Source organism: Lactuca saligna, chromosome 3, assembly GCF_052625555.1.
Source record: "Lactuca saligna cultivar CGN05327 chromosome 3, ASM5262555v1, whole genome shotgun sequence".
NCBI lineage: Eukaryota > Viridiplantae > Streptophyta > Magnoliopsida > Asterales > Asteraceae > Lactuca > Lactuca saligna.
The window spans coordinates 21,525,065-21,549,472 of record NC_136419.1 but is presented as its reverse complement, the minus strand read 5'-3'; the positions used below and the strand labels follow the sequence as shown (position 1 = coordinate 21,549,472).

General features: G+C 36.7%; 1 protein-coding gene across 2 annotated transcripts; it reads right to left on the bottom strand.

The window, feature by feature from the left end:
* Positions 1 to 884: 884 nt before the first annotated feature.
* LOC145034712 (phospholipase D zeta 1-like) lies at positions 885 to 8,828 on the bottom strand. 2 transcript variants are annotated; one of them, XM_078983205.1, is made up of 19 exons: positions 8,374 to 8,828; positions 7,830 to 7,931; positions 7,627 to 7,745; positions 7,376 to 7,517; positions 6,947 to 7,291; positions 6,573 to 6,815; positions 6,359 to 6,475; positions 6,134 to 6,273; positions 5,890 to 6,039; positions 5,170 to 5,326; positions 4,564 to 5,085; positions 4,091 to 4,201; positions 3,609 to 3,755; positions 3,326 to 3,523; positions 3,039 to 3,140; positions 1,954 to 2,085; positions 1,786 to 1,851; positions 1,509 to 1,570; positions 885 to 1,263 (listed from the first exon to the last, which is right to left on the bottom strand). In XM_078983205.1, exons 1-19 carry the CDS (start codon positions 8,599 to 8,601, stop codon positions 1,014 to 1,016), a joined length of 3,333 nt encoding a protein of 1,110 aa, XP_078839331.1. In that variant the 5' UTR covers positions 8,602 to 8,828; the 3' UTR covers positions 885 to 1,013. The 2 variants fall into 2 exon arrangements, with proteins under 2 accessions (XP_078839331.1, XP_078839332.1); XM_078983206.1 differs by lacking the exon at positions 8,374 to 8,828 and having other exon boundaries at positions 7,376 to 7,533; positions 7,830 to 7,930.
* Positions 8,829 to 24,408: the final 15,580 nt, after the last annotated feature.

Genomic DNA, 24,408 nt, shown 5'->3' with positions numbered 1-24,408 from the left:
TTTTTTTTGAAAAATGGGAAGAACCTAAAACGTGAAAAGTACATATTCATTGATATGTTTGCAAGTTATAAAAAAAGTTGAAAACATGAGTGAAGTTTAAATTATTTAATGAATTTAAAATTCATTTTTCAGAATATTTAACTTATATCTCAGATAAAGGTCCCACAATTCCAGACTTAAACGTTTCAAGGTTTTTAATTTTAGTTACATGAGGGCGTGTCGACGAATTATTAAAACTTAAGTCAAAAAGTGAAACCATACACAAATAAATGTAGCCTTCTAAATATCTTTGCTTTTCATCTATCATCATTTTCCATAATCATCTATGGGATTTATGTCTTCTAAAACTGTTGGACTTTTAGTGTCTTTTGAGCAAAGTATTCTATTTTTTGAAAGTGTAATGCTTTTTCAAAACATGTCCTATGAGGGTTGTTCAACACATGCTCCTTTTTTTTGTTAATAAAGCATCATATTTATTAAAAGAAATACTATATGTAGCAAGATTAACCAATTTTTTATGTTCATGATCCTCTCCAAGTTTAAATGAGACAAAGGATATGAAGTAAAGGCAAAAAACGTTGACAATATTGTAGAAGTTACAACCATTGACATATTCATATGTAGTCAATGGGACTAGTAATTATAATGAGTTTGATATCAATCACAGTTCCAAATTTTCTTCAACAAAATACACATGATTCACAATAACTTAAAGAAAGTTTCATTTTCTTCCCTTTCAACATCACAACTTTCTTTGTCATTTTTCACTAGAAGTTGGTTAAAACCAACCCAAAAGTTAATATAACATCTCAGTTACATATAAAGATAACACCATCAATAACAGTTTCAAACTAAAGATCATGTATGTTCAAATAATTGGAGGAATGCATACATTAAAGAATGGAATCTATACAATAAATCCAAAAATATGAATGTTATTTTGTCCCAAAAAACCCGAAACAAAAAAGAATGGTATCTATTTACCCGCATGCCTGAAATGGCATGAAATAAATTTAATGGAAAACTTGAGGGGATGCATAATACTCGCTTTCTTTAAACACGGGTCTTAGATCTTCTTTGCACATAAAATCTGAAGGAAAAGAAACAAGATGGCCTCTTACACCCTCTAATCTATCCATGGGGTCACTTCCTTTAGCATTTCCATCTTGATATGGTTCCAACTTCTTTGGAGCTATTCCTATGTCAATGGTAGTATGCCCTATTTTTCCTTTCAATTCACCCATACGTTGCCTCAAAGATGCTCTGTGCATTAGTTCACATTTTACAAAGCTTCTCAATCAATACAATCTTGGATAGTGTTTCTACTTTACTTAATCAAGACTAACAACTTAATCTGAAAAGCTATAAATAATATATGTGTGTTTCTTATTTACTTTATATAAAAAACCCCGACTTCATAGAGAAAGTAAACCTTTAAGTCTTAATTGCTTATAAAATTTCCCCGATTTAATGGGAAAAAATAAGATAAAACAGATAGAATATCGTACCTGGACTGTATGAGATTATTAGGAATGCAAGAGAAGACATCTTGGTAGATCATGGTATTTTCCTGTTAATATAAAAAAGAGTAAAACATGAAATTAGAGAAGAATTATTCCTGAAAACAATTGGTAATATTGTTTTCAAATGACTTAATGGTTTAAGCACTTAATCTGGACAGCTAATGATGACTGCTTCTTTTTTACTTAATCCGGACAAAATGAAAAGAAACATGGCCTAACTCTATAAAGTCTTGAAATGATGTACTCTTTTTTAGTTTTTTACCTCAGCAGTTGCCATCCATATGTCTTTGTAGGTAGAATCAATTACAGGGTCAGCTATTTTGTGGATCTAGAAAAATAGATATAAGCATAAAAAATTATTATACAGAAATAAAAAGTGGAGGAAAGTGGAGGGACGAAAGAGGTAACATTGATTTAACAACCAACCAACCTCACTACCATGAAGACCGAGGTGCTCAGACCATAGTGAAAGACGAAGACTCAATGCAAATTTCCCAGCCTTCCATGGGTTGCCTCCCATATACGATCCAACCACCTCTTTATCTTCAATAAGTACTCCAATCTGGATAAATAGTCTTATTAATGTTACTTCAAAACAGAAGGTGTATTTTGTAGGTTGGACATGAAGTAGGCCAATGATTTTCTCTATACAGAAAAGGTGGAATTATGAAAAAGAAGCATCATATGAACTTATGCAAAACTTTTACCATTTCATTGATGCACCTACATAACTATTTTCTGTTGTGACTACACCATTATACTTTTTTGACCAATTATAAAGAAAAATCCTGGTTACCTGGTTTTGATGTAATAGTATCAGGAAAAAAATATATATTGAAAAGGACAAGGTACTTTTTACCATCTTATTGAAATGGGAACTGAACTACTATAAAACAATAGCGGTGTATTACAATTTTGGTCCCTGTATATAGCTCATTTTTCAATTTTGGTCCCAAAAAGTTCTCTTGAAGTTTCTGTCATTATTTGAGGGTTTTGTAACATTTTTGGTCCATGTTCCAAGTAAAATGACTATTTTTGTACCAAATTTGCAAAAATCAGCTATACTCACAGACCAAAAATAATAATTTTACTTGGAATATGGACCAAAAGCATTACAAAAACCTCAGATAAGGATGATAATTGCAAGAGAAAACCTTTTGGGTTCAAAATTTTAAAGACTAGTTATACTCAAGGACCAAGAATGTAATTCAATCCAATAATAATCATAAGAAAAATAAATACTTCGTGGTTAAATGGATAAAATGGTGAAATAACTTGCTGTTCTGTATTTTGGCCTTCTCCAAAACCAGGTAACTGGGAAAATGGTTTTTTTAAAGTTAGAAAAAAGTATAATGGTTTAATAACTACAAAAAATAGTTAAGTGCTTAAATCAATAAAATGGTGAAAGTGCTTTTTTTTTTTAGTTTTCTGTGTATTTAAAATCCATAACCATCATAAATAATGGCATAAAAAAGTTAAAAGATGATTGTGGGAAAGAAATGATGCATAAATTACCTCGGAGTCACGCAATCCAAGTAAACTCCTATCATTGATATTAGCTGACCCAACCAAGGCTGCAGTATCATCTACTATCATGATCTTGCTATGTACATATACCTACATTAGGACATCACATGTAAATTAACAATGTACATAAGACCACACTAAATCCTCAAAATGATAGTTGACCATGTCAAACTTCAACCCCTTTTGCATTCTATGTTCAAGTTTAGAAGACAACGGTATAAAGATTAAAGTTTTCTGTCCTATCCATAAAAAGTGAAGTAATTTTAGAAAAATACCGGACTGGAGGCAACAAGACCATCATTAGAAAGTCTACCATAAGACCTCAGACCATAAAAAGATATGTAGTCATCAACAATGGGACCAAGTCGATCAGAGAGATTATGCAATATGGAATTGGGTCCTCTTGATATTGTTCGATATTGCCAATGCATAATAGCCCTTACAGATGCTGCACCACCATCATCTAGTCCACCCTGTAGCACTTAATTTAAATGAACCAAAACAAACAGAAAGCTATGAATATGTCTGTTGATAAATGGCCAAGAAGATTATAAGCACCTGGAATCCAGGTAATAGTGGTATAACAATGATGGCCCTAAAACACTGCCTTTCTTGATATGCCCGCATAATGCGCTTGTACAAGGCATCCAACACACGATTTCGTATGATCTCATCCCCAGATAGACCTGAGATGAAAAATTGGTTCTGGGCACAAATTGAATCAGATATAAGTTACAACAGACTTTTAATGATGGATGGCAAGTATTAATAGTAAAAGTTCGTGCAACCATGGAGAGAGTTTAGACCATTTGAGTTCTATGTAACATAGTTAACAAAGAAACGTCGCATACCATAGAGAAATTCACAAAGAAAAACTATGTTTTTTTAATTGTCAAAAGGGCACTAGGGTTACGTTACCCCTTCAGTGACCAACATTTACCCTTTGGTATCTTTAAGGTATACCCTTCAAAGCATGTTATTTATTAAATCCATTTTACAGAATTCGACCATTAAAAAGATCTTAAAAAATTCCCATATACCTCGATGTAGACCAAGTGTTCTGCTTTCTCAATAAGGGAACAGTAAGCATTGTGAATGCTCCCTTCAACTTGACTTGTCCCAGCCGACCAAAGGCTCACACTCCTTATAACCTATAATACATCCGATGTCTCATTAAGTTCTGTATGGGTAAAGTGGTTGAATGGATAATGATGTCTGCATGGATAAAGTGTTGTATACATTTGACCTGTTTCTTTTTTGGATTGAATAAACTGTATGAATGACACTAAATGACCATCTTAGCCTTACATTCACAAAAACAAATTTCACAATTTTCATCAGTTTTCACATGAGAGGAGTCCGGAGGAAAAAAGAAGGGAAAATAGGTAAAGGGTTAGCATCTTGATACATTAAGCCATTATGTCCAGATTAAGTAAAAAAGAGACAGATATGCATAGTTGTCTAGATTAACTGCTTAACCCATTAAGCCCATTGAGTCAAAAAAGAAAGTCACCTGACAGCGACACGTAACACGAGGACCAACCTGCCCACTTTCATCTGCAGAAACAACAAGATTACCTCTCTCCTGACTCTCCCACCATTCTCTATCATGAGACTTCATGGGAGGGTGCACAACTGTAACAGAAGACCTCCCTTGTTCATCTACAAACCCTCTCATTGGCATATCCATAAACAAAGGTGCAATTTTGGATTTTCTAAATGAAAAAGGAGCCCTTGGAGGCCTACTTGGCTGAGTCTGACCATGAAAATTATTATTTGATTTACCCAACCCACTTTGTCTTAAATTTCCACTAGCAGAATCAACTCCATCAGCTTCTTGTGGGATTAGCAATGGGATGTCTTGAAAGGCAGCAAGAGAGGAAAAAGAATCCTGTCTGTTGATTGGTTGGGTTGCATTCATGAGTCCAGTATTTCCATCTTCTTGTTCTCTACCAGAACCCATGTAATGTGGGATAACCATGTGTTGTTGAGGCATAAGTAGTGGAATTGTTTGCTCATTGGGAGCTTTATTTCTCTGAAAGAATTATACCCAAATCAGGCCACAAGAAAACATTTTGACCATAAACGTTTTACCTTTAAGAAAAAAAAAAGCAAAAACCTTTGCATAATTCCAACGCTGAACAAAGTGGCGAGCAATATCACGACATGGTGGTCCCCACAAGGCACAGTGGACATCATGCCATGGCATACGAGGATATCTTTCACGATTCAGTTCATCCTTCATAGTATCTTCCCAAGAATTAGGCTCAGATTCCCTGTAAAAATTTGGATCAATTTCTTAGAGGGAACTTTCTATGGGACATATCCAAGTGACTTCCTTTATCATGATTTAGGGGTTGTTTCTTTTTCTCCCTTAAGCACTCTATGGGTAAAGTGGCTCAACAGGTAATGATGTTTATCTGGATAAAGTGATGTATACATAAGGTATGTTTCTTTTCTAGACCTAGACCGAATAAACCGTCTAAATGAAACCAAATGATCATTTTACCATTGCATTCCAGAAAATAAATTCCATAATATACATCAATACAAAAAGTATTCATCAATTTTATCGCGAGATGAGTTGAGAGGAAAAGAGAAGAAGGGAATATAGTTGAAGGGTTAGTGTCTTAATACATTAAGCCATACTTTTTTTTGGCATAACCCATTAAGTCATTTTGTCCCGATTAAGTCAAAAAGAAAGAGTCATGTATACTATCCAGATTAAGTGCTTAAAACATTAAGCCTATTAAGTCAAAAAGAAGCAGCCCCTTAATGGAAGACACCTATTCGGCTATTCATATTCTTATTCATGTATGATAGTAAAAAGAAGAATTACCTTGGGTTATAGTAGTCCTTTCCAGGCCATATCGTAGGAGGATGATCACCCACTTTGTGCTCATATGAGTCATAACGACCAAAGCAAAGATCTAATCCACCAATAAAGCATACCTCATAATCAACAATGACCAATTTCTCATGATGGGACCTACGTTTTACCATAAGTAAACGAATTAGTTTTCAAAAACAATAAGAAAAACCAAAATATTAAACTTATACAAATTGCAATGTAGACCACTTACCATAGATACACACCACTAGAGAAATGGTCAGGGTAACGTAAAACTCTGATATTCTCATGAAGAGCTGCCAGCTTTTTCTTACTAAAAAAGCTATTAATTTTGAGCGCAAGAGCAAGCTCTTTGTACATGAGAATATAAATCTGCATTTAAAAGTTTTAAACTGTAAAGTTCCATAAACTCTTTCATGGATCTAATAATTCGGTTCAAAAGAACAATTAAGTCTACCTGAACACCTTGCTTAGCTCTTGCCTCCAGTAAAGCATCAAGGCGAGAGGATGCATTTGCATGAAAAGGACGCCTCAAATACAAATCTGGGCACAACCACCATCCACACATAAATATCTGCATGAAGACAATAATCATATTTAAAGGCGTTAATAAAAAAAAAGAGAGAGACTAGAAATGAATTTGAATTAAGATAACATTACAAGAAAAGAACCTCTGATTTTGCCTCTTCAATTGCTAAAGCAATTGCATCAAAAGCTGCACGACCATCAACAAACCACTGAGCTTGACTATCATCATCAGTCAGACCACGAGGTGGAGCAAAAGAGCCAAACCGGTGAGGATGACACCAGCCCTCAGGTGGCCGGAGTCCAGCATCATTAATGGCAGCAACCCATGATTTTACTTTAGCTTTATTTTTACTTCTTAATCTTATTCTTCGATTCCCACTTGACACCTAATGTCATTTTCAAGATCAAGAAGGATAATTAAGTATACATGTTTTCTTTTAAGCATGTTGTGTGAGGTGAAAGGAACAGAAGGGTAAAATGGTCATTTACTCAGATTCAAACAGTTCATTAGACTTGCCTCAAATGCATGGCGTAAGGGGTTATGTTCATTGATTTCAAGTGCTAATGACACTCCGTTTTCCCCATTCGCATTTGATGAAGGTAGAACATCAAAAACAATAATATCTAATGGCTCCTTGTCAAACGGATCTTTTAACAGGGCCAAAAAACCCGGTTTAAGAACAGCCCAAACCTGCTGCCAGTTGTCATTACAGCAGCTGAACAAATGACAAGCAGAACACATTCTACTGTCATCATTACTTGGAAATTTCGGTAAATGTCTCACAAGTACATATTCTTCTTTATGTTTTGAGCCATATTCTGGACAAAACGATAACTTAGAAGCCTCCATAAACCTGCAAACCTGCATTGAAGATTGTTCATGTCAATCAAGATTCAAGAACTTATTATATATGAGTAGAGATGAAGAAAAGCATTAATTAATTACCTCTCTAGAATTTGCAATGTCCAGGTTCCCAAGAAAATGATTTAAATACCCCTGCATTGATTGCTTTGCTTGGTCTGACATGGAATGTTGTCTTCCAAGAGCTGGGCGAATGATTGGCAATGCTGCTCTTGATGGAACATCTCTGAACAAAAAACCACCTGTAAGAACTATAATCATTATAGCAAGAAAGGATGAATTAACATTTAACACATCCACCAATCCTGAAAAGATTCAAGATATTCAGCAATCACCTGTTTCTGACACTCTCATCATTGGTTACTGGTGTGACATCATCATCGGGCTCTTCATCATCACCATGCACAACTGCATGATGATCCATGATTCCTAGATTTTGAAGCCATTCTCTGACCTTCAAGAGGAAGACCACTGTAAGGTCTATCTAACCCCACTTCGCCACAATTTTATTTTATACTAAATAAGAAGATAAACTCACCTGCTCTTGTTTTTCATGGATTTCTTCAATGATGGCACGTTTCTTCAATGCAAAGTGTAAATAAAATACATGTGAAGCCTTCTTCACTAGTTGCCACTTAAACTGCAATCCCATGGTAAACACATTGAGTAAATCAGTAAAAACGGAAGTGAGTGATGAATTTCAATCTGTTATACGAAAGTAATTTATTATAACAGTAAACGAACGACATAATGTTGTTAGAATGAAAACCTAATCACTTGATTTAGCTTTATTTTGAAACATTAGAGGACGTGTCCTACAACAATGCCAGTCATTATCAGAAAACTGTGAATCTCAAATTAGAAGGGTCCACATAGCAAAATTGGAATCTTGAAGGACAAATTTTTATTAAGAACACGTCTCTGTTTGCGCGCTTTAATGTCATAAATCGTATCATAACTGACTAATAAGATGCATTGTTGGGGCTTTAAAAAACAGCTTTATGAAAGAACGCAAAAGAAAAACAACATAAACGTGATTGTTACCATCATGATTCATGAAGATATATTACATAATACAAGACCTGTTTGTATTCGAAGTCAATAGTGTAAGTCAGGAGCATGGGGCTAATATCACCAGCCTCATTACGAGATACTTGAACGATTGTAGCATTTGGCAGCTCATCGAAAATTCGACTTGCCTCAGGCGGGTTCTGAAGCGAGAAGAACGACGACATCGCCGATTGCTCCGATTGCATTTGCGAGTAACGAGACCCGCTTCCCCCCTCAGGCATTAATTGTTCCGATGCCATCTTATCGCACAATTCCGATCAAAATAATACGATAATCATCACCAAATTAAAGATTACGAACGTGTATTGATTTATACAAGTCTTTTTGTTTGTTGTTTGAGATCAAAAAGTGAGATTGAATCTGATAATTCAAACGAAAGAACGAAAAAATTGGTTAGTGATTGAAGAAAATCGCCAAAACCATGGAAAGTGATTATGATTGTGTTCCGAAGCACATTGTACGTGGATTATGGATGGGTCCCGATCTTTACGTCGGGTCGGGTTTGGCTTTTCTGCTTTCTCTCTATTATGGACGTCGCACCGGTTTATGTCTACGACGCGGCCTACAAACAAATTCAACCTTTTCCTCGTTCTCTTATTTGTTTTTGAGTAAATTAAACGAATGGTCCCTATGGTTTGGGGTAATTTGCGCACTTGGTCCCTAATTTGTTTTTTAACTTGAAAAGTTCCTATTGTTTGTTTTTGTTACGCGCTTGGTCCTTACTATTTGTTTTTGTTACGCATTTGATCCCTATCTTACCTAAAAAAACTATTATTTAAATAAGCAAAAATGATGGGATGGGTAATGTAAGGTGATGGGGGTTTGGTTGAGGATATGTTTATTTAAATAAATTCAAAAGTTAATGGTAAAATAGTATTTTTAGGTAAGAAAGGGACCAAACGCGTAATAAATAAACAGTAAGACCTTCCAAATTAAAAAAATAAATTAGAGACCAAAAATGCAAACTACCCTAAACCATAGGGACCATTTGTGTAATTTACTCTTTGTTTTTAATTTTCTTTCCTTTTATTATGGTATCTAATATTTTATTTTTTTTAGAATTTCATATATACCTTTCTTAAATATCAAAATATCATATTTACCCAACTTAATTTCTTAATATCATATTTACCCTTCATAAAATTTCTAAATATCATATTTACCATTCATAAAATTTCAAAATATCATATATATCCTTTTTAAACATCATAATATCATATATGCTCTTTTTAAATATCAAAATATAGTATATGCACTTTTTAAATATCAAAATATTAATGATAATATCTAAAATATTCTTCATCTACAGCATAATCAACAAAAAAAACTAAACAATCAAAATATACATTCTATAGAGAGAGTTGAAGATGAATATTTTTGTTTGTCAAGAGGACGGCATTCTAACAATTTAGAAGTTCACATTCCATTATCATAGACGTAAGGACAATATCGTTAAATTTTTTAATTATTATATTAATTTTAAGTTATAAAAAATGATTACAAAATATTAAAAACATTATAAAAAAGGATTTGGGCAAATATGATATTTTGAAGGTTTATGAAGGATAAATATGATATTAAGAAAATAAGCTGGGCAAATATGATATTTTGAGGTTTAAGAAGGGCATATATGAAATTCTCCCTTTTTTTTAATATCATACAAAAAAGATAGTATTGTACTTTGATTATTTTAGACAAAATTGCAAAAATATCTTTGTGGTATGCGTTTTTTTTTTTTTTTGGTTGTAGTCCAAACCCCAACTTTTTGGATTGATGATCTTTTTAAACTAGTTTGCTTGCAGTTTTAGTTTCTATCCAAACTAAAAAAACTATTATATCTTAAATGAATTTATTTTTCATTTTTCTTTCACCTTTTAATATTATTAAGTTTGGGAGTGTAAGAGTGCATGAATAAAATTTACACTATATTTATTCAAAAGAATTCAATTTAGTGCTTGTTACTTGTTCAATTTCACAAAACTATTACGAATTTTGCAAAATAGATAATTTGAATGACCTAACCTTAATTCAAATGGCCAATAAGAATCACAATTGGAATCAAACATTCGATTGAAGCAAAAATCAAATTCATTAGATAGAAATTGAAAACAAACATCATGTCACATGATTGAAATCATTACCAAGAAGTCAAAACATGAAATTGGAGAAACTAGGGTTCTAGCCACACATGGCTAGAACAAGATCACAATAATAAAAGATGGAATTAAAGTGCAATTACAACTTACAAATACTAGAAATAATATTTCCAAATGATTACTAATCAAACCCTTGCAAAAACCTTCGAAATCCCCTCTCAAAATGTGCTATGATATGTTGTGTCTGTGTAAAAATGGCCCTTAACCCGGAATATGAAATATAGGAAAAATTGTCAAAAGTTGGTTTTTGGGTCGAACACGGCCCGTGTTGGGCATAGAGTAAAACTAACACGGACCGTGTTTAGCATGGTCAACAACTCCCATTTTGGTCAACACGGCCGTGTTGATTTTTCAGTGTAAATCCAACATGGCCCGTGTACCCCTCTGACTCCGAATCCAAACTTGATTTTTTCAACTTTTTCGTTCTTCGCGCGATCATCCCGAAATCTTCACCAATGCTTCTCGGCACCTCCTAAAGCGTGTTCCAACCTCCGGTTTACCTGAAAAAGACATGAAAATGTGCAAATAAGGTTATTCTAGAGACTAACATGAAATATGATGAAATGCAAGACAAATGAAGGACAATTATGCTAAATAGATGCATAAAATAGGACTAAAAGGTATGCAAAAAGGTGCATAAATTGCACCTAACAACTATTCTTTTGTATGTATGTTCACAAATATCAAATGTAGCGACATAAAATATTATTTGGCAGCGAATAGACAAATGAAAAATGTAGCATCATCTAATATGCTTTGATAGCTAAGGGTGTTGGAAAATAAAAATTAATTTGTTGGAAATATTCTATTGTTTGTACACATGAGAGTGAGATACATGAAATTTCATCAAAATTGGGTATTGTGCTTTTTATAATGGGTAGAACAATGTCCCATTGAAAGAAAAATATGCACGCATAGCACCAAGTAATTTATTGATGTCATATTCATCTGTTAACAAAAAAAATAACATTGTACACCACCTCACTTTGAATGCAATATTTATTAAAACCAACAATCAATACAACTTTTGGAAATTAGTATTTAATATTTACCAATAAAGTGAGGTCCGCAGTTACATAGGAAAAAAGTGACTTTTAACTACATAAAAAAATTAATCTTTGCATATTATAAACTTTTGCAACAGTAAGTAAACATTGGAATGTAAATTTCAACAACTAAGTTCATTCCAACAAATTCTATGATGTCAACCGATAAGGAAAATGTGTAAAATGACGACTTCCACTGTTTCGTATTGGACTAGATTTGGACTTCATTACAAGTAACAATCCATCAATGTGACTTGTAAGTCAATTGTCCGAAAGATCTTTTCCTTTCCTCTTTCCCATGCACGAAATCTGATTTTAGATCGTACAATACCAAATTTATACTTGAAAGTCAAGGGCATTACTATAGATAAAAACCCTTTTATTCTGGTGCCTTCTAAAAAATTGAAGGGGTTCAATATATTCCACGTATCCTAGTGATGGAAGACATGTGCTACAATTTATATAATATATATTCTCATGAAGGTTGGTGTCATATCTGGGTCTCTATCCAAACTATAATTGACCATAATTTTCCTGAACTACATGTATATTTCTAATTGTGTGATTGCAACACATCAGGTTCTCATCAAATTAAAAAAAAAAACGAAATAGTCTTTACATCGCAATTTGGTTTCTCATGTTTCTATGCTTCCATGTGTGAATATACATCTGGTCAACAGTTTTCCTCCAAAATTTTCAAAAAAAAAAAATATATATATTAAGACAAGTAGTATGTAATAGTTTTTGGTATCTTGGAATTTGTTTTTGAGTTATGAATATATACAAAATGGTGTTAATGGAATATTTGTATAATAAATTCTCATAAAATCAACTTCCCAATTATTAATATAGGATGGTCAATTGTTGATCGGCATTAAGTACTTCTGAACTATAATTAACATGTCTGCAATTTGTCTAAACTGCATGAATATTCCACAAGAAAAAACACTTCAATATAGTAACAACTACAACACTGATCAATGGAACACCACATTATTTAATTAAAACTCAGTGCATGCAATATGTATGCAGAAGAGCAATGTCGTCGTCTTGAAGACATGGTTTGGGGTTCAAATCCGGGCATATGCGAATTAACTAACTTGGTGAATTCAACTTATAGTAGCTAACGAACCGTTCAAAAAACAAAATTAAGATGTTTTATATTTGCAGACGTTAATCAACTCCATATTTGTTTTTATAACAAGTTCAGTAATGGAGTTGTGAAGGAAGTTGTCCCAATTCTGGTATGACACTCTTTTTAAGTCAAAAGGTAATCACTATAGAAAATCGTTGAGTGGCTAAATCAATAAAATTGTATAGTTATATCAATATTGAAAAAGGTTTTAGCACACCTATGATAGAGAAATCAATGGGCACGAACGAGTGACTAAAGCCTTGAATAGAGAAAACAAAGATGGTATTTTGTGATTAATCCCAATACACCTATGATGTTCTAAAAATAATGTTGATCGGTTTCCAGTAATATGAAAAAATCTACCAGGAATGCGTAACGGACTTTCATATGTTTTTTTTATTATAACAATGTACTTTCATTTTCATTTTCTTATTCATACATTGCACATTGAAAACAAACCTATTTATAGCATTTTATTTTCACTTTTTTGGTTGTCAGCACAATATACTTTAGACAATAGTACATGAAATACCTAAATTACTCTCAATGGGTCGTGCTTAGCAGGGTCCTAAAACATACCTAGTATCTATATATATATATATATATATATATATATATATATATATATATATATATATATATATATATATATATATATAAACCCTTTTATTCTGATAGCCTCTAGTACAAATTCATAGGGTTAGAACACATCCACATAACCTATTTCCAAACATCACAATCTACCTACACAACGCTTAAATCCTGATTGAATTCAGAATGCATCCTGAAAGTGACCTTTTACCAAAAAACGATTTAGTCCTTCCCCACCGTCACACCTTTTCCAACTAACGCTAAAGGAGAATATAAATACTCATCTATTCTCCACCTTTCATTCACGCGTATCTTCCTCTTCCAAAAGAATCGGACTACCTTCTCCACATAAGAAAAAACCCTAACTAAGAGACCAACAATTTAAAGCTCAACACTTTATTCAACGCAAAAATTGCCAAATCCAAATTAAAGAAGAGCAATCGTCTGATGTGGCATTCTTTTCCATAGGTACATTACCATTTATCAAGAATCCTAATATCATTTTGCTTTCCTTCAGTTTACATTACTCCAACCGAATGATTACTGTGGTTATTATATATGTTCGTAGAAGATGTGTATATGGAAATTTCTATGAAATCTTAGAATAATTGAAATCAAAAATACAAATTTCTTATCCATGGTTCATTTAATCATGCCAATTATATCACTAGGGCTACTGGATGCAAAGTGTTCGGTGAATGTCTACGATGGCTTTCACAATAAAAATACAATTAGAGTATGATACTGAAAAAAATGCATATTAATAGGATAATAATGAATGACTGTTGTTAGGCGTGTCAAACCCAACAGATAAAGGGGTACAATATACTCCAAAAGAATCCCACATGTAACAGCCCAAAATCTCAAGTATTGTTTAATTGCATTTTGGGGTGTTTTAAAGGGGAGACTCGGCGAGTTGGAGCCAGACTCGCCGAGTAGGGTCGCAGTTGTGGTTGCGGGTTCGCGGCTGGACTCGACGAGTCCAGGTATGGACTCGGCGAGTCGACGTTGTTCAGCGGAAAACCCTAGCCGTTCAGTTTGGGACGTATATAAGGGATCTTATGCCGTCATTGCTCGTCTTTTGGCCGATTGAAGAGAACCCTAAACGACTGAGGCGTCTAGAGCAAGCTTGAAGGCCATGGGTGACCTTGAAGGAATTGTTGTGCAAGGAGGAGAAGGGTTTTAGTTAAAGGAACTGCAGGGAGTTCGAGTTCTGAAGTTTGGGGACATGGAAGGTACATCATTCAGGTAATAACTCGGATTACATTCTCCTGTGATTGATGTGTATATAGATTTAGGGTTTATGGAACCCATTTGGAGTCTAGATGGTTTGTTGTGTTGTTATTCAACGTTTATAACCTTGTATTAGGACCCTTAGAGGTCCAGAAGGATCCATGTTTGTATATTCGGGAAAATATGTACCTCAGGAAGCAGTTCGATCGACTGCATGGCGTGGACTCGCCGAGTCGGATGATCAGACTCAGCGAGTAGCTTGAAGATTCACTGGGACTCGCCGAGTTTGTTCTTCAGACTCGGCGAGTGGAGTCGGGGTGGCCCCGCGATTCTTCCAGGAGTAACTCGTCGAGTCAAAGGGGATACTCGACGAGTAGAAGGGGAATTTTAGAGGATTGAAGAACGACCAGACTCGCCGAGTCGCCAGGGAACTCGCCGAGTCCAGTCGAGCTGACAATGGACTGTTGACTAGAGATGACCGGTGTGATTTCTTAGGGTCAGTTAACGTGGAAGATAGAAGTGTTAATAAGAGATATATGATGTTACAGGGAGCTTGTAGCTCGGAGGATCAAGTGCAAGGGACTTCAGGAGTTGCTATCTCCCAGCGTCCGCGAGGTGAGTCTTCTCACTATACTGTACCCGGAAGGGTTTGATTGTATGACCGGAAGGTCGAACATGTTATGCGTTATGTATTCATACTGTAAATGGAAGTTAGTAGCTACGCGTGATATGCATGTTATATGGGCCGGAAGGCAAAGTATTATGTGACAGAAAGGTCAGGTATGATATGTGATATATGTGCTTTATGTGTTAGAGTATGTTTCGGGCCGGAAGGCAGGTTGATATATGATATATGTGCTTTATGTGTTAGAGTAATTGTATTATGTGTTATATATGTGTATGGGCCGGAGGGCAATTATTTTATGGGCCGGAAGGCAATTATCTTATGGGCCGGAAGGCAATTATCTTATGGGCCGGAAGGCAAATATCTTATGGGCCGGAAGGCGATTATCTCATGGGCCGGAAGGCATTGTGCAGTGGACCGGAAGGTCAGGGCCTGGAAAGGCATACGTGCGTAAGTTGTATATTAGGGAACTCACTAAGCTTCATGCTTACGTTGTTTATGTTATGTTGTTTCAGGTTCTTACAGTAACGCGGGATGGCAACGGTTCGATTGTACACACCGAAGAAAGAGTTGTGTTTTGGAGGATCCTGGTTTTCTATTTAACTGAAAATGAAACTACGTTTTGTAATTCTATTATGAACGAGGTTTTAAACAAGTGTATTAATATTAAATGGACTATTTAAATAAAAAAAAATTTTGTCTTGAAAATCACGCTGTTACAATTGGTATCAGAGCCTTGGTTTAAGGGATTCGGACGCGCCTACGGGTGAATCTGGACTCAAACTGAGGAAGTAAGAAAAAGTTTTCAAATAAATAGTTTTCTAAAAGTGAATAAGAGTTCAAAGAGAAAGCAAGAAAGAGCAGTGTGTACAATCAGCTAGAGCCAAACGGTGATTTCCCAAAATACCTTACTTTTGTGTTATGAAATATCTATTTTGCACTTTATGAGATACTATTGCATGCTAGAGACATGCTAGGAATTTCATATCTTAGGACTAGAGTGGCCTGATTTGTGATGCCTTAGCCTAGGGTTTGTTGTTATATGTGCGTTATGCTTTTGTGTGTATGTGATGAGTGAGGGTATCTAGTTAGAACGCACGAGGGGTAGAGCTACAGAGTACAATGGTACTTCCGAGGATGAGCCGAGAAGGTGGAGCTATCAAGGATAGGGAGTCCTATGTATGCTTCGATGCTCGAATGCTGCTTGCTTCGTGCTTTGTGGAGTTCTCGATGATGGGAGTCAGCTACTAAGTGAGTATGACGATACTCAGGAGGTAGATGGCTGGCATCATTAGGAACTCTTCAGCAGCTGATAGCAAAGAAGTGGGGGGACGGCGGAAGGGACTAGGGAGTAAACCTAGCCAGATGAGTGCGCTGGTAGAGTAGAGGATTTCGCTGGTGAGCGAGCACGCGCGATGGGATTGGTGAAAGAGTAGCTCGATCAGCTACTTAGGAACTCTGGGATGGTCCGTGTGGAAAGTATGGGTAGATGTGGCAGGTAGTATGGGCCCGTACTACTGAAAGCAGAGGACCCATACTTGATACAGGGAGCATTCTGAAGGTCCTAAGGAACGGAATGAGGAGTGATGTCATGGTTCGAGTACCATACATCGGAGCAGATTGCGGGGTGATGTTATGGTCCGGGCACCATACATCGGAACAGATTGAAATAGATGTTGTGGTTCGAGTGCCATACGTTGGAGCAGATGGAGGGTGATGCTATGGTTCAGGTACCATACACCGGAGCAAATTGAGAAGGCATGTCATGGGATGAGTACCATGGTTCGTAGTGGATGATGCTGGTGACTATCTTGTTATCCGGTTATGATCGATGAGGTAGAGATCGGACGCTATGGGTTTTAGGCCTGTGGACCATGATTGAGGATGGAGAGGCGTTCCTTGAGAGGAGGAAAGGCGAGTACCTATCAGAGTATTGTGGTAGGGAGTTAAAGGGAGAGGGAAATTTCGGTCTGAGTCGAGAAATCAGTCGATAGAGGAGAGGTCACCTTCTAGGTGGGTAGTGCCATTTATGTTCGTGTGCAAGACACGAGGGGTCTGGTGTTTCAGTTCTGGATTTGGGAGTACACCCTGCAGGTAGTTTTCGATAATGACTTCCCTCAGAGCATCAGGTAGCGGGGGTGCCGCGAGACAGTGATTTACCGTGAGCAGACAGTCAGTTGGGACTGAGGTAGTCGAGAACCACACCACACCTAATTAAGAATGACAGGTTGTGTTATAGTGGTAGCAGTGAAGAGTTCAGTCGAGTTTTGCAGTGCAGAGAGTTTCGTCTATGTTGAGAGTGAGTTCCTGTCCTTGGGACAAATCCGGCGTTGGATATGGGTTGATGAGTTGAGATGAGAGGAACGATGATTTTGCGGTGCAGTCTACGAGTCAAAGATGTTATCGAGCAGTGCAGGTGCTTAGTATTAGATTGGTATGGGATTTGGAACGATTAGAGGCAGCCGTGATGAGAAGTTCTTGGAGAGTAACCAGAGGTTCAGAGTATAGAGGGTTGATTGACTTCATAAGGGGAGGGACTATTGGGCGTTGCATAGCACTTTCCTAGAGCAGGTACGATTTCGCTGGTGAAAGATAGTCGTGGGTTGATGGTATGCTAACTAGTGACGGTTCGAACCCTAGTGGGGGAGAACCGGGTGCAGTACGTAGAAAACAAAGAATTGCCAAGAGTAGTTATAAGTGGAGTATAGAGATGCAGTAGGAAATCATGAGACCAGAGGTGTCGATGATCGAGTAAAGAGGTCAGAGTGAGTTAATGCGGGAAGTACTTGAAGAGGAGAACGAACGTATTCATGACAGGTGATTGGTGTTGTTGCAAGAAGATAGAGAATGATTGGGCAGTCAACTTCCGGAGTCGGTATGCGTATCCTTGTTTGGATTTTGAGTGTCGGGAAAAAGGGATTTGGAGAATTATCAGCGCATTTCGTACGTCAACGTTATCTCGCATTCCAATCGAGAAATTAGATGCACCAAGGTTGTAAGGCGGGGAAAAATATAGATTTAATTATGGGGTGCAGGAGATCAGTGGTGGTGGTAGTATTCTGGGATATTCGGGTATGATATCCTTATTTTGGAGCTATTCGGGAATCCCGAATTGAATCGACGTGTGGCATATCAGGTATCTGCGGATTTAGTAGGAGTCTTCGGGTATGGGCATTCAGGGAGATTATTTGAGAGGGTGGATTTTCGCAAGATGGGCGTTCGTTATGTTGATTGCCTCCATAGTCTGTGGTGGATGTTCGAGTCGCAGTACTCACTAGTCAGAGGGTGTTGTGATACTGCGTGGAGTTGCAGTACTCACTGGGTGGCAAGAGAATTTTTATGTTGGAATATTTTCGAACAGCGTATGAGGTGGAAGAGTTTCGAGTTTGGGTAGCCCTGGTATTGAGTCTTTGGAGCTTGGATGTTGAGTCGGGGGCGAGACGGGGGTCTTCATCTCTGTCGGGAGATGCGGGGAGATACGCAAGGAAGAGGCACAGCAGAAACCAGAGATTAGAGTTGAGACGATCCTCGGTGGGATTGTATTTTCTCTCACGAGGAAAAGAAGATTTTGTGACTTACGTGTCACTGGGTCGGGATAGTGGTCACGGGGAGAAAAGTCAGTGGAATATTTGGATCGCGATATGGGTGACCGTTGGGGGCTCAGATGTGGAGCCAAAAGTTGATCTGGTACTTAGTCTTGAAGAGGAATATGGGAAAGGAGCTTATCATGATGACATCTGAGGACACTTTAGAGAGGGCGAACGATGCGGACGTTCGAAGACATGTTTCGGGCATGTGTATTAGCTGTCGGAGGAAGCCGCGGTACGTAATTATCATTGGTTGAGTTGTTCCATATTAACAGCCATCATTAGTGCATTAGTATGCCACCCTTTGAGCTGTTGCATGGAAGGTGATGTCGGAACCTCGTTCGCTAAGGAAAGGTAATGCATGGACCCGAGAGTCCTTGCGAGCAGATCCAGTGCATGTGTGATACAGGGAGTAGTGGCAAGGTTGTTAAGCGGATTTCACTAAGTGAGGGAAGGGAAAGGTATGTTGGGGCGAGTGCAGCATGTGTATACGATTGCAAGAGGTGAACTCGTGAGAGTTGCCCTGAGAATTGAGAATAGGTCCCTCAGTTGTTCCGATATGGATAAAGTGGGCTTAGGATCGGGGAACCGGTGATTCAGAGTTTCATAACCCTTATGGGTCGTGTGATCATTGAGATTTAGAGCAGAGTCGCGTCTTGGGAAATTCTCGGTTGCAGGAAGTGGTGGACAGTACAGCGATCGTGTTTTGGTCGACAGAGCAGATGCAACAGGTTAATCAGAGGTTAAAGATCGTTTAGAGTTGACAGGAAGGTTGTGCAGACAGACGCCGTTACGAGCATGTGTTTCAGGTCGGCGACCTCGTATTCCTGACGGTCTCTCCCTGGGAAGGGGTGTTTCGATCCAGGAAGAGGGGTAAGTAGGGGCCCGGTATGTTGGGTCTTTGCGTGAAGGTGCGAAGGTAGGAAAAGTGGCCTACCGGTTGGAGCTGCCAACGGAATTGGGATGGATCCATGACACTTTTAGGTGTCGCAATTGAAGAGGTGTATAGCAGATGAGTCAGCTGTGGTTCTACTAGAGAACGATTAGGTGGATGCGAGCCTGTGTTACGCCGAGAGGCCAGTGGCCATAAGGGATCGGAAGATCAAGTTTCTGAGGAACAAGGAGGTACCTCTGGTATTGATTCAGTGGCAACCTCGGAAGAGATCGGAAGTGTCTAGGGAAGCCGAAACGTGTGATGCGGGAGCAGCATCCAGAACTATTTTCAGAGTGAGACTTCGAGGGCGAAGTCTAATTCTAGTGGGGGAGAATTGTAACAGCCCAAAATCTCAAGTATTGTTTAATTGCATTTTGGGGTGTTTTAAAGGGGAGACTCGGCGAGTTGGAGCCAGACTCGCCGAGTAGGGTCGCAGTTGTGGTCGCGGGTTCGCGGCTGGACTCGACGAGTCCAGGTATGGACTCGGCGAGTCGACGCTGTTCAGTGGAAAACCCTAGCCGTTCAGTTTGGGACGTATATAAGGGATCTTATGCCGTCATTGCTCGTCTTTTGGCCGATTGAAGAGAACCCTAAACGACTGAGGCGTCTAGAGCAAGCTTGAAGGCCATGGGTGACCTTGAAGGAATTGTTGTGCAAGGAGGAGAAGGGTTTTAGTTAAAGGAACTGCAGGGAGTTCGAGTTCTGAAGTTTGGGGACATGGAAGGTACATCATTCAGGTAATAACTCGGATTACATTCTCCTGTGATTGATGTGTATATAGATTTAGGGTTTATGGAACCCATTTGGAGTCTAGATGGTTTGTTGTGTTGTTATTCAACGTTTATAACCTTGTATTAGGACCCTTAGAGGTCCAGAAGGATCCATGTTTGTATATTCGGGAAAATATGTACCTCAGGAAGCAGTTCGATCGACTGCATGGCGTGGACTCGCCGAGTCGGATGATCAGACTCGGCGAGTAGCTTGAAGATTCACTGGGACTCGCCGAGTTTGTTCTTCAGACTCGGCGAGTGGAGTCGGGGTGGCCCCGCGATTCTTCAAGGAGTAACTCGTCGAGTCAAAGGGGATACTCGACGAGTAGAAGGGGAATTTTAGAGGATTGAAGAACGACCAGACTCGCCGAGTCGCCAGGGAACTCGCCGAGTCCAGTCGAGCTGACAATGGACTGTTGACCAGAGATGACCGGTGTGATTTCTTAGGGTCAGTTAACGTGGAAGATAGAAGTGTTAATAAGAGATATATGATGTTACAGGGAGCTTGTAGCTCGGAGGATCAAGTGCAAGGGACTTCAGGAGTTGCTATCTCCCAGCGTCCGCGAGGTGAGTCTTCTCACTATACTGTACCCAGAAGGGTTTGATTGTATGACCGGAAGGTCGAACATGTTATGCGTTATGTATTCATACTGTAAATGGAAGTTAGTAGCTACGCGTGATATGCATGTTATATGGGCCGGAAGGCAAAGTATTATGTGACAGAAAGGTCAGGTATGATATGTGATATATGTGCTTTATGTGTTAGAGTATGTTTCGGGCCGGAAGGCAGGTTGATATATGATATATGTGCTTTATGTGTTAGAGTAATTGTATTATGTGTTATATATGTGTATGGGCCGGAGGGCAATTATTTTATGGGCCGGAAGGCAATTATCTTATGGGCCGGAAGGCAATTATCTTATGGGCCGGAAGGCAAATATCTTATGGGCCGGAAGGCGATTATCTCATGGGCCGGAAGGCATTGTGCAGTGGACCGGAAGGTCAGGGCCTGGAAAGGCGTACGTGCGTAAGTTGTATATTGGGGAACTCACTAAGCTTCGTGCTTACGTTGTTTATGTTATGTTGTTTCAGGTTCTTACAGTAACGCGGGATGGCAACGGTTCGATTGTACACATCGAAGAAAGAGTTGTGTTTTGGAGGATCCTGGTTTTCTATTTAACTGAAAATGAAACTACGTTTTGTAATTCTATTATGAACGAGGTTTTAAACAAGTGTATTAATATTAAATGGACTATTTAAATAAAAAAAAAATTTGTCTTGAAAATCACGCTGTTACACCACATCACGCAGATTAACACATCACGCAATCCCACCTTTTCACACAAACACTCACATGCAATCAGAAACGCAGTCATGATGAGAGATCAAAGCACCACAATTCCAAGTGTCTGCTATTGTATCCATTATCCATGTTTTGTAATCTGCATTCAAAATATTTACCACTATAAAACCTAAAATATTATAAAAGCATGATTACAAATCAAATGAATATTGCATACTTTTATGTCATTAACATTATGTCTATCTTATGCAAAATAGGCCAAAAACGATTTCCAATAAAAGCACCAATATTAAACCCCATTGACTCATAAACAAAAAATTTTGGGTCAATGACTTGAGTTAGCTCATGGGTAACCATATATGTACCCATATGCATATCACCATGTACTATAGCCTGTGCTTTTTCACATAACCTGCACAAATTCAATATATGTAAAATCTAATCCAACAATTAGGATGGTAAAAAGGTAACAGGGTCTGGACATAGTTTTTAATGCTTTTTCCTTTGTAAAATCATATAATCATGAAGTTATTTTAAATGATTAAACTTTTTATGGAAACCTACAAATCCCTGATATTTTTCACATCCAATCCTTGTACAAATAGATACACAAAAACCCACAGATTTTTCAGAAACTGTAAGTAATTTTGAAAAACCTACATCAGAAAGAGAGAATTCAAAAATCAAGGTTTTTCTAATCCAAAAGAATAAGAAAACAATAGATCGAGGATTGAAAGGTACACATCCACAAACAAACAAATTAGAGGATCACTATAACATCAAGTCAATTCATGACCGAATGAAAATCCATGAATTCAAACACTATAAAAATAAAGAAAATGTGGGAAGAATGGTGTTTTCATACCTTTAATCGAGTCTAGATGTAGAATGAAACCTGCAAAATCGAAAATCAAAAAGGATAACTACAAAGGACAAAACCAGATCAAAAAATAAGAGTGTACCTATGTAATCAATCATCTTACTGTATATGCATAGACCAATTTTCGATTCTTTACCACCAGATTGTGATTGTGATGGTTGATTGCAAAACGGGTGATGGTTGTCTCTGATTAATGAGTTTGAAGATTGGGGTGGCTAGGGTTTCTCATTGCACCGATGGTCGAGGGGTTTATATGAACACTGAACAGATAGCCGAGATACGGGGAAAAGTCGAGATATGGGGAAAAGCCCATTCAAAACAAAATCCCCTTAATAATATGGACGATGAATCAATGCGTTGAATTTTTCAATGGTTGATTCGACGACATTTGCTTATTTTTTAGCATAAATTGATTGTAATATTGAAGTAAGACTTGTACCTCTTAAAATTTAGCATTTAAGGCTAAATCCTTATTAAGGTGTATATATATATATATATATATATATATATATATATATATATATATATATATATATATATAGGTCCAGGTTCATTTGAGACCATTCTAATTTTGTGAGACAGTGAGACCAAATCTAAAAATAATTTTAAAATGCAAAATAAATGGAAAAATCCAAAAATTCTTTTTTTTATTAACTAAAAATAAAAAAAATCCCGTTTTTTTTTAAAAATACGTGAAATATTCTAATAGAATATTACACTGACATATTCTAAAAAATAATTTTAAAATGCAAAATAAATGGAAAAATCTAAAAATTCTTTTTTTAAATATTATTTTCGAAACTTGAATTATCTAAAAAAAAAAAAAAATCCCGTTTTTTTTTTTTTTTTTTTTTTTTTTTTTTTAAATACGTGAAATATTCTAATAGAATATTACAATGTACATATTCTAAAAAATATTTTTAAAATGCAAAATAAATGGAAAAATCCAAAAAATCTTTTTTTAAATATTATTTTCGGAACTTGAATTAACTAAAAAAAATTTAAAAAAATAAAAAAATGCGTCTCACGGTTTCACAAAATATAAGTGGTCTCGAATGAACCTAACTGGTCTCAAATGAACCTAACCCTCTCTCTTTCTCTCTCTCTCTCTCTCTCTCTATATATATATATATATATATATATATATATATATATATATATATATATATATATTCAGTTTAATTAAAGATCCAAAAAATAATTATTCAGGAATTTTGGATCACGGTCTTTTAAAACCGATATATATATATATATATATATATATATATATATATATATATATATATATATATATATATTCAGTTTAATTAAGGATCCAAAAAATAATTATTCAGGAATTTTGGATCACGATCTTTTAAAACCGAAAACAACCCTTAAGATTTACATAGTATAAAAGGTTAACCGATTTGAATCCACTTATCCCATAGGATGTACCAATATATTAAAACCAATACACATACCAAGGCTGTAAACGAACCAAACGAACACGAACAAGGTCTTGTTCATGTTCGTTCGTTTAAGTTAGCCGAACAACAAACGAACACGAACGGATAACCGAACGAGATTTTCTTGTTCATGTTCGTTCGTTTAACAAATTACTTTGTTCATTATCGTTCATTTATGTTCGTGAACATGCTAAACGAACATAAACGAACAAACATAAACGAGCAAAAATAAAAAAAACACAATTGAACATATATGAACATAAACGAACATATAATATAACAATATAGTAAAAAATAATTGAATATCGATGAATATAAATAAACTTAAACGAGCGAAGATA

Bases quoted from the DNA above. Each gene is read 5' to 3' on its own strand.
- LOC145034712 (XM_078983205.1), bottom strand. From the start codon at position 8,601: ATGGCATCGGAACAATTAATGCCTGAGGGGGGAAGCGGGTCTCGTTAC. The intron at 7,932-8,373 runs GTCTTGTATTAT...ATGGGATTGCAG, and splicing joins TTGACTTCGAATACAAACAG to TTTAAGTGGCAACTAGTGAA. The intron at 6,816-6,946 runs GCAAGTCTAATG...AAATGACATTAG, and splicing joins CCTTACGCCATGCATTTGAG to GTGTCAAGTGGGAATCGAAG.